An 11,988-nucleotide genomic window follows, 5' to 3' on the forward strand; every position below is an offset into this window, starting at 1 on the left:
ACCGTTTAAAAATATTAAAAATGCTAAAATATCGTTCCTTTGAACTGTAATGGTAGGAATTATGACAAACGAAATGTTGAGCTCCATTTACAGGGTCGATTTCGGCAAGAAACAAAAACACGAAATTGAGCGCGAAAATTTCATTTCTTGGTAGACTTCCAGTTCAGTTAGCCCATCGTGACGAATTTCGCAATGGTTTCCTGGGGAACTGCGTGGAAACCTAATAGTGTATATTGCTAGCAATGGGACACTTAGATCTTATTATTGACACTCTCTTTCCCCCTACGCGTAAACAAGGTTGCTTGCTGATTTAATGAACAAATATTGTAATGAAATAAAATGAATTCATTTTATTAGAATAATATTATAAAAAGAAATTAATTGATAGTTTATAATGAATAAATTCAAAAATTACTCAACTTATTTTGAAATATCTTGCTAGAGAGCTACAATACCAGCGCGTAATATAGGTGTATGTTTTTTTTTCGCAAATTCTATGTATCCATGCCAAGCCGTGCCGGACTGTTAGTATATAAAACTTTTAAAACTTCTCTCAAGCCTAACTGCGGTTGCCAACCCACCTGTCAAACGTGGCAATTACTGGTAAAACCCCCCAAGGCTTATGTTCAGTAGCGGACGATTAAAGCCTGATATGATGATGGTTATTGCGTAAATTTCATTTCTTGATCGTTTATTAAATCGCATCTTCGCTAAGTTATTTTTTTTTTAAGTTTTTTTTAAATTCAACGTCGTGTTGTTCGCCAAATTCATCCAAAACGACAAAAACACTAATGCTGTCTGGTAGCGAATAATCCGTATTTATTTCGAATCTTTGTTTGACCAGAAAACTGAATATTTTTATGGTTATCCCTTTCAGATCTGAACGATACGCGCGTGAGTTGTAACTTTAAAAAATTCTAAAACCGCGCGCAATTCATTTTTACGCACGAAGCTGATATAACGTGATAGTGAGATTCTAAACCAGCCAATAAGAAATCATATTAGCGGTTAGGTGGTGCAGTAGTCTCGTGCGTGGCGGCAAGATGGCTTGGCTCCAAAACACGAAAATATATTTAATCTGAAAGAAAAAAAATCTTCGGTCTAAAAGGGTTATGCGATATTTTGTATGTTGTGCCCTTGTCTTACCTGACGTGCAAAATGTCAAGAATAATGACAATGTACAGTGTAAGTAAACGCACTTTTCACTTACAAACATAATTTGTTTTTTTTTTACAACACAGGGGGCAAACGAGCATGCGGCTCACCTAATGGTAAGTGACTACCGCCGCCCATGATCACGCACAACACCTACGGCATTGCAGGTGTGCTGCCGGCCTTTTAAAAAGGAATATGCACACATACATATTATATACATAATTTGTTTTATTTTATAATAATAATAATTTTTGTTTGTAAGAGAAATTTGGGTAGTTTTGTTCAACAATTTTGGTATTTGTAAACTATAAAAAATGATAAATGCAAGAAGTCAGTGTTTACAGGTGGCTCAGGACTGCTCCTTATAACAGACTAGGGTTGGTGCCTTGTTCAGGAGTGGACGGATAAAGGCCAATATGATGATTACGAAACTATAAAGAGGTAGCAAAATAGCAAAACAGAGAATGGGAGAAGATATAGTAAGATAAACTAAAAGCAGGAATTGAAGATGTGATCTTTGTTTTTTATCGTGCAATTTGTATTGATTAGGAGATATAATATTTGAAGTTTAGGTAAACAAAAAACTATCTGGCAACCCTATGTTGGGAATAATTTGTGAGATACAAGCTCAATCGAGAAATCAATTTAAAAAAATATATTTTTTAAATTGATTTCATTGTTGTATGGTAACCGATAATCTTTAATAATTTAATTTTCTTTTAATTTAATTAAAAAAAGCATTATTCATACTATTTAGATGGTGTTTGGAAAATTGTGACTTGTTAAATTTAAAGAAGCAAATAAAGTGTTACTATTTGTTACTGTAGAGAAAATCGTGAAACTGTGACAGATTTCAAGCAACCAAATGCATAAATGATCTATCATATATAAAAATTTAATTTATTTTTAACAAAATAATAACAATTAACATATTACAAGTGATCTCCGAAATAATACAAAGTTTTATGTTTTGGCCAGAGAGATTGCTAGAGGGTTGACGTCAGGCAGGTGGCCGGTCGTAAGACTAGAAGCCAATTCTAATAATTCCAAATATTACGCCGACCCCAAATAATAATTGGGGTAATGGTAGGAAATCACCATCATAATGGTCATTGAGACCGAATGCTATTATAAATTTTGACGCACGTATAGAAAGGTTAAATTTTATATATACCTCATATTGTTTTTACAGCTGTTAAAACCACCTGTTTGAATGTCAACAACATAATTTTTATCGACGAGAGCAGCAGTTTGAAGTAAGGTGGTATAATTCTCATTGTAGTCATATTTTGGGGAATAGCTTTGATAACTAGCGGTTTTATGGGGCACCAAGATCAAGGGGGGCGCGAGGTTTAAAAGGGGCGTCGAGGTCCAAAAGGGGCGACGAGATCCGTATCATAGTAAAAGGCGGTGACTGTGGTTTCTGACTTTAACTGCAAGCTACTGTCTACGTTGACATTGAGGATGTCTTATGGAATGGCTTGCATTTAGCCAGAGAGAGATGCTTGGTTACTGTCAAAGAAACAGCTAAATAAATACGAAGAATCTTTTATTTGTTTAAGAGGAGTTCAGGAAAAAACCCATTCAAGAGTTGTTAATTTTCACTGCCATATTTCACATGCGAAACTAGTGGTGAGCTCGGATCTTGGTGTTTCTCGTAACATAAGGTAGTTGTTAGCAATTGGTGTGATTGTGTGCCATTTGTTTTATTTATTTATTACTAGTTTTGTGGATGCTACTTCTTACACGATTTCAGAAGTAGGAAAATTTATTAAATAAATTACTTCTAGATGGGTTATCAAGACAAAATATATACCAGATTTAAAGTTAGACCTTTAAGAACATAACTATGATAACGACATCAAATTTGGTGTGGTCGTTATTGCGTATGTCAAAACAACATAGACAGACAAAATTTCTAAAAATGATTGTTATGGCTTTTATTAGTCTTATCCATAATATATTTTTTTCTTAAATACGAGTATCTCCCATGTATAGACATCGTCTGACTACAATTTTATTTATTTATTGCATCAACTAGTTGAGCTTTACAACCTAAATCTCTGAACACGAATACTCTGTGGTCATTAGACGAAACTCCTGCAAGTTGGAGGCAAATACATCCAATTGCGGATACTGGCTTTTTTTTTTATATAACTTAGAATAGCTAACAAGCTGACAGTCCACCTGATGGAAAGTCATTCGGCAGTTTCAATGCAAGATGATAGGGCAGCTTGCTTTTTTTTTTTTATGCAACTTAGAATGGCAAACAAGCTGACGGCCCACCTGATGGAAAGTGGTTACCGTTGCCTATAGACATGAGCAGTACCATGGACATAACAGAGTATACTGTTTCGCCCATGATACTCCCCATGCGTTGCCACTCCTGAGGACTCAGGTGTTATTCCTCTGTACCCAGTAAATTCACGCCATATCCCACCCTTCAAACCGAAACACAGTCATGCCAACACAACTGCTTCACGGTGTGTTGCTTGGCCAACTCTGATCTTCTTAACAGAATATTTATTATTTATTTTATATACAAGTACAGCTATTCAATGACAGAAATACGAGTGAGATGAAGCTATCTAAGAAGACAACTTTTGCTTTTAATCTCCCTATGGTACTTACCTTCTTATGATTACAATGTATGGGTGTAAATGGAATGATAAACCCTCCTGCGTTAGCGACATATGCTGGGAAGGCACAGTGAGAAATGATAGATGAGGTTAAATGCAGATAACTGATCTGCATTTAACTTCGTGACCATCGTGATTAATTGTACAAAAATTAACCACGATGGTTTCCAGGGGGAACTTAAGTGGAGGAAGGCAGTGGGAGATTGACCTGATAAGGGTATAGGGTTTGTTAGCAATGGTACTATTAGGCTTCATTATTTACAATCCCTTCCCACCAAGAATACCATGTAACTGACACTTGTGCATTACTCTGTTTGTGGATATCAGAAAGAGTAACTCCTTTATTGGTATTCGATTTATTAAGGATGTTTTATAGATGTTTAATAAAGAAAACATATTTATATAATAGTTTGATTTTATTTTCAATATCCTTTATAGAATCGTATTACATTCTTGATTGGTATCGTCAGCTTTATTAGAAATGGTGTTGTCGAAACATCTACTCATACTGCTAGTGCACTCACTGATCATCAATAAGTTGATCTTACAATGAACTGCGGTATGGTTATTAATTTACATTGATTTTTTTTGTTAAAGATAGTCAAAATGATCACCATCCATTTGGAGTTAAGTATTTAATATGTTCTAAATATGAGTGACGCCATCACAGCAATTTATATTGTTTTGGAGCTCGTCGTCTTAATAATCTGCAATTATATGTAATTTCTCATAGGACAACTACGTGGTATTGGATTCACAGTTGAATTTGATTTGTTGATCTTCTTTTAGGAAATTAATATCATCGAGAGTTAATAGTTTTGATGATAAATTAGGCGTCTCATATTTTTTGGAACAGCTCGTATTTGGTTCGAGGATCCTGTTTTATAGCTTCATTTTAGAAAACACGCGAAATATGCGGAAAAATCCTTGTTTCAAAGTATATTGACAAAAAAACAGTAAATTAACTTCGACTGTTTATTAAAGTATGGTATATAAACACTACACTAAAAATAATATTGTGAGTGTATAAGAGGTAAAATTGAGGATTTAATAAAGCTTATATACAAGTCTATTTGAATAAAGATTATTTCTATTCTAGTCCTATTCTCTGATGTTAAAAAATTGAGGTAATATAGAGTTTTATTATTATTTATAAGATGTGATCATTTTAAATTTCTTCGTCATTTACAATTTTCAGATCATAATCATCATTTAAATCATTATCATTTTTATTTTTTAGATTTCTATTGTAAAAATAATCTTCTATCTCCTGTAAAGTTTTATTTTTAGTTTCTGGTAGGATAAAATATAACGCTACTAACCCTATAGTTGTGGATGTACCAAAAATGGCAAAGGTTCCATATGCTTTAATTTGGACTAATAAATAAGGAACTATTTTTAAATTAACCATTAAAATAACACATGCGAATGTACTTAACAGGGAAGTAGCAAGAACTCTATGTTCTAACGGGAATATTTCTGCAGCTAGTGTTATCGGTATTGGAGTGCAACCTAAATTTGATAAAAAGAAGTAAACTATAAAAAGCAAAATAACTATCCATGGTCTATCATTTGATATTACATCTAATGAAACTAAGAAAAGATAGATACACCCTAGAAATAATGCAACTAATGCTGAAAATCCTGTACAAAATAAGAGAGGCCGAATGTTAATGATTCGAACCAATATAGAGGAACATATAGCACTTACTATAATAATCAAATCTAAACTTATGGTGTAATAATAATAATACTGTGTTTGAGATCCAACTATATCAGCCATAAACTGTAAAGCGTAAGCCGGGTAAGTATGTCTACCAGACATTTCCATGACAATTACAGCACAAACTCCAATTAGAAAAGGTTTCAAAAAGTCACTTCTCGTGATTTTTTTCAATAATTCAAGAAAATATATACGGTTTGTAAGTTTTTTATTATTTGATAACCGTTCCCTTTGTGCTTTGATCATCTCTTTGACTTCCCACTTCGAACTATTGCTTCTTCCCCTGATCCAAAAGAAAGCATCTTTGCATTCTTCGAATCGTTTCTTTGAGGCGAACCATGCGGGACTTTCGGTCCACATAAATGCCATTATGAAAGATAAAATATGGGGAATAAGAATCATAACGGCAGCTCTTCTCCAATGAATATAGTGTCCCAATGCGTGGACTATTGTAATTCCCGAAGAAAAAAAGACTGTTTTGCAGTTTAAAAACATGCATCGGTATTTTGGATGCACGTATTCTGCGATAGCAACTATGCTTACTGAATGTAGTCCTCCGCCTGTGATTCCAAGCAATATACGTGCTATGAGAAGTGTTAAATAATTTTGAGCGAAATATGTCAATAACAAGCCAATAATACCCGGTATATTGAATAATATATAAGCTTTTCTCCGGCCCTGCCAGCCCATAAAGAAACATGATGAAAGTCCTCCAATTATAGCCGCTGGGGCAAAGGGTGCAGCTGAAAAGAAAGTAATTTTAAATTTTTATTGATATGATTTAAACGATTCAGTAGTTTGTCAAAATTAAGACTTAGATTTTAATTCAATAAAGCCAATTACCTAGTTTGAAAGTGAACATTTATGGTGGGGACTTATGATTTAAAAATTTTGAGTTTAGCATGCCAATAAAGCTGGATTCGTACTATCATAAATTTTGAATACATTTTCTTCATTCTTTTAGGGATGTAGCAATCAATAGATGTAAATCGAATAGGGCTTGTGTCAGCCCTGCATTTAGTTTTTGAAGATTGAAGAAGCAGAGTTTAAAATTCTTTGTTTGTTACCAAACAAAACTTGTTTGTATACATACGATTTTACGTTTTAAATTCAAATATTACCAATTTAATATGAATACGAAACATCTTGTCATTCAGTACTCGTATGTGTAATTATTCATAAGTAAAGTCACTTTTTTGCAGATTATAATGTACGTACAACTAATGCATCAAAAAAATTGTTCATCGGATAATTAATGGGAAAATTAATAGTAAAATCATTACCTAACCATGAAATAGAAGCTAGATCAGTTTTAATAGAGGAATCCGGTGCACTTAGTGCGGCTGTCAGTATAGACATGTAACCAAGCACGAGCCCTTGTCCCACATTGAGGAATAGAACGGTAGATGCCATCCATGTCTGCAAAAAAAAAAAATTAAATATGAAAGAGTGTATTTGACAATAATTAAGTGACAATGTGGTCACCTGAGTTCTCAGGAATAGCAACGCATGGGGGTATCATGGGTGAAACAGTATACTCTATTATTTCCATGGTACTGCTCATGTCTATAGACGACGGTTACCACTTTTCATCAGGTGGGCCGTTAGTTTGTTTGCCATTCTAAGTTGTATAAAAAGAAATACCTGCAATAGTTAGTAGTAAAAAACAATATAGAAGAGAACTAGGACCTAAAGGAGTACTTACATGGACAGGGGCATGAATAAGAATTTGTAAAAATAGTTTTGTTATTTCGTGAGGTTATAACACCGGCCGGTACGTAAAGAGTAAAGTGGAACTTTTTTTGACGCTACATAGATTATAGGTTGGAGTAAACAGCAAGTTTATGTTTTTGATGTTATTTTTTTTCCGGATGGGATTACATTTGCATAGAAAATTTCAGAGGGACAGTTTATAACAGTCTCCTTTTATTCATACTAAAATAAGGCTGTGAACTGTCAAAAATTTTAAGTGTTTGAAGTAGGTGCAAAATGATGTGCAATTTTTTTTTCTATATTTCTGTTTAACTTATTATTAACTCATGTCAGGCTTAAACTTGCGTAGAAACAGAAAATTATTTGTAATTGAAAATTTATAGATAAGCTACACGTCAGAAAGAGATGAACGATTTTAGATTTTTTTTTTTATAAAATTTATTTGAGTGATTTTCAGCAAGTGTGACCCTTGTTCAACTTCGGTTAGACCTTTCAAAATTTGCTTTCAATTTTGAGTTCTCAAAAAAGCCGATGTCCTTGAAATATATAAGGAATCATTTTATAGAATACTTATTGCTTACATCAACTTTTCTGAAACCCAAACCAAAGAAGTACGCCGAAATAAAACAGAAATCTCACTTGCAGAAAATGCTCATCTGAGGGTAAATTTAACTGGATTGTTAAAGCTAATAATTCCCAAAGAGGGTTGACGTCAGGCAGGTGGCCGGTCGTAAAACTAGAAGCTAGAACCAAATCTTTTTGTAATATGGATAAAATCATATTACGCCGACCCCAAATGATTGGGATAAGGGTAGGACGATGATGATGTTAAAGCTAATAATAGTAAGAGATTGATCACGTGTAGAAGGGGAATTGTACTGGATTATTACGGTGTAAAACGCACATAATATAATACACACCTGTTTCCAAAATGGGGAAAGACAATTCAACATAATACACATGTTTGCAGTAAATTTCTAGGCATTAGGTACTGACTATAGTTCAATAGTGGATATATTTTTAGAATAGTTTTGAATACATTGTTAGAACTGAATCGATAATGTATGTAAAATGTATTTAAATACAATTAAATTAAATTGATAATGTTTTCTTATCACTGTAGTGAATTACATTTTACTTATTCTACATCAGCACATTGATGCTTGGTTTACGAGACTGAAAATATTTGGACGATCTGTGAGGTGTAATTTTGGTATAAGAATAGATAATCCGGATAGAAGTGACATTTAAGTACTTTCCTTTGTTTGGGATTTTTTTTAATGGACTATAATGGAATGGTAACGCTACCTGCGCTAATGGTATATGACTTGTGCCCCTTCAGCGGAGCACAAGTCAGGAATGATAGGTGAGAATAAAAAGGCAGGTCAGTTAGCCCATCGTGATGAATATCACCTGCAATTCGGCACGATGGTTTCCACGTGGAAGTCTACCTGATAAGGTATATTGCTAGCAATGGGGCTGATAGTCCGCGTTATTAACAATCCCCCCCCCCCTGCTAATCTGTTTAGTGGAGTACATTTTGTCGACGTATATTCGTTGAATAAATCATTTATTTGACAGTGGGCTGGTCACATAGCTCGACAACAGATGGGGAAAGGAAAGGTTCTTGAGTGGCGACCGCGTACGGGCAAACGCAGGGTAGGACGACCCCCACTAGATGGAGTGACGACTTGAAATGTATTGCAGGGAGTCAGTGAATGCAGGTGGCTCAGGACCGTTCTTTATGACAGTCTACGGGGGAGGCTTATGTCCAGCCTGTATGTATGAAATGATGACGACGATGATTCGACATAGGTACACCATAGGCTATGATTGATTGATTTTGCTAAATGATTTTTACAATGTGATAGTTCTATTACTTATACTTTGGCAGTATTTGCACAATTATCGATACAGGAAATTCTGTTACTTATTGTATGCTTAGACAAATTTTGCAATGATTATGTAGTAATTACGAATAATTGGATACTAGGTAACTTGGTATGGAATGTTGCCATTCTTAACAACTAAATTCTATTTATCATAATGACTTTATGTAAGTTAAAACAGCTATACAATAATTCAAAATCTGACGATATAATGAAATTTCATGTACCTGTATTTTTTTTTATTTAACTGTTTACTGAAGGTTTATTCATGTAAGTTAGTATATAAATTATCCTATGCGCTATGTTAGGATATAGCCCATTTGTGTACCAAATTTCATTCAAATTTGTCCAGTAATTTTTGCGTGATAGAGTAACAAACATCTAAACCATTATTATAATATTTCGAATTTATAATACTAATAAAAGAATACAGTTACGTTTCCAAGTCGTTTGTTTGTGCCAGATTTGATTCTACCAGAGGAGAATTATACCGCTTTTACTAGAGGCAGACTTTGTACAAAAGTCGTTTGCTTGAGCACCTCTGTACCATTCGTGTTTCTACCGTGAAGCAGTTGTGTTTGCATGGCTGTGTTTCGGTTTGAAAGGTGAGATATGGCAGTGAATTTACTGGGTACAGAGGAATAACACCTGAGTCTCTAGAAATGTCAACTCATGGGGGGTATCATGAGCGAAACGGTATACTCTGTTATGTCCATAGTACTGCTCATGTCTATAGGCGACGGTTACCACTGTCCCTCAGTTGGGCTATCAGCTTGTTTGCCATTCTAAGTTGCATAAAACAAAATGCGACGAGTATCTACTAATATGCTAACTCACCTGATGGTAAGTGACTACCGCCGCCCATGGTTACCCACAACACCAACGGCATTGCAGGTGTGCTGCCGGCCTTTTAAAAAGGAATATACTCTTTTCTTGAAGGTTATGTTGTCGTATCGGTTCGGAAATACTGCTGCTGGATGTTGATTCCAACGAGTGGTTGTGCGTGGGAGAAAGTGCCTTGAAAAACGCACGGTGGAGGACCGCCACTCGTCCAGATGGTTGGGATGAAATGAAATATCGTATTCGTATAGTTCTTATTATTGACAACATAAAACCAAGAGGCTGATTAAGTACACGCTACATTGTTGGACAAGTTTAAGGCGGTGTACAGGTGACCCGGATCTGAGGGTAAGTTCGAATGAACCCGAAGTTCTGGGTAGCCTAAAGCTAGAGCGAAATCCTACTACATAGATTCAGGTCAGTGGTTTCTACTTTCATTATCCTCATTTATTCATAAATTTCATACAATTGTTATAATATATAATACAGTTTACTAGCAACGGTAGATTAGTTTCCATTTTTTACCATCTCATTACACGAACAGTTAACATACATACGCATAGAAATCTTCAACTGTTTTTTAAAAACAGCGATCTGAATAATCTTAACACTAGATACAAATACAAGCTTGCTGTACCGAAGTATCGTTTAGAAAAAGTTAATAGGTATTTTATGGGAACGGGCATTAAATGTTATAATAAGATACCGAAGGATATTTTGGATTTGCCTTTTAATTAAACTAAAACTGTTATTAAAAACACTTATTGAACAAAGCCTATTACACTCTGAACGATTACTTGAATGACATGTGAATGACACGTGCATGGTGTTAGTCGATCATGCACGGGCTTTTTAACGGCCATGTAATTTAAAACATAGTACATTTAAATAAATACACATAATGTTAACAGAGATTTAAAAGAGTAACTGTTGAGTTTCTTGCTGGTTCTTCTCAACAGATAACACCTTACCGAACCGTGCAGTAGATTTAAAAAAAATTACGATTTAAAAGTACTTGTAAACAAGTCTATTTAAATAAAGATTATTTGAACTTGAATATGTATATTGTTTTGTATTATTCTTTAAGTGGTACAATAAAGACTTACATTAGTTTTATTATTATTTTTTACGTATTATGTTTTCTTAAATATCTGTGCTGTAATAATGTATGTACAGACACTGTCCGGTTACCATTCTTTATATATATATTGGTATAACCTACTTGAGCACGCTCCCTTAACTGACGCAGTACGGTTATTAAATCTTATATGTAAAATTCTCGTGTCACGGTGTTTGTTACCAAACTCCTCCGAAATGGCTTTACCGATTTTCATAAAATTTTGTGTGCATATTCTAGGTAGGTCTGAGAATCGGCCAACATCTATTTTTTATACCCATCACTGATAAGGGTGACCCACCCCTAAAAAAATTTTTTTTTTATTTGAATATGATTTAGCATTGAAAAATACACACAATTTTTAATTTTCATCGTTTTACGATCAACCCCTGTATTATAATCGCGATTGTTATATTTCGCCATAAGTGGTAAAACAACGTTTACGGGGTCAGCTAGCTAGATAAACATCATTGATATATTTGGTAGTAGCTTGCCAAAGATATTAGAAACGGCTTAGAAATATTTAGAGTCGGGTTAAATACATTTATCATAACTTTGTATGTTAGCACACTAGGTTTATAACATTGATTTGGCTCTTGCTGTTATAATGTTGTAAATATTTAAAAAAAAAACAAATTAATAAATAATAAATAAATGTATGTGCGCAGTTGTTAATTTATTACTCTCCAGTTGTTTATATATATTTTAAATTCACAATTAGACGCGATTACAGGTAAATAGTTTTTTTTTATGCAACTTAGAATGGCAAACAAGCTGACGAAGCCGACTGATCTATAGACATGAACAGTACCATAGACATAACAGAGTATAATCGTAGTATGTCGCTCATGTTACCATTCCTGAGGACTAAAGTGTTATAACTCTGTACCCTGTTCTACAGTTCATATTTGA

General features: G+C 34.2%; 1 protein-coding gene across 1 annotated transcript; it reads right to left on the bottom strand.

The window, feature by feature from the left end:
- Positions 1-4,925: 4,925 nt before the first annotated feature.
- On the bottom strand, positions 4,926-8,390 carry LOC113514134 (facilitated trehalose transporter Tret1-like). The gene is made up of 3 exons (XM_052897080.1): positions 8,151-8,390; positions 6,801-6,936; positions 4,926-6,260 (listed from the first exon to the last, which is right to left on the bottom strand). The coding sequence occupies exons 1-3, from the start codon at positions 8,190-8,192 to the stop codon at positions 4,963-4,965; spliced, it is 1,476 nt and encodes a 491-aa protein (XP_052753040.1). The 5' UTR covers positions 8,193-8,390; the 3' UTR covers positions 4,926-4,962.
- Positions 8,391-11,988: the final 3,598 nt, after the last annotated feature.

This window comes from Galleria mellonella, unplaced genomic scaffold (assembly GCF_026898425.1).
Source record: "Galleria mellonella isolate WM207_F2 unplaced genomic scaffold, CSIRO_AGI_GalMel_v1 utg352, whole genome shotgun sequence".
Lineage (NCBI taxonomy): Eukaryota > Metazoa > Arthropoda > Insecta > Lepidoptera > Pyralidae > Galleria > Galleria mellonella.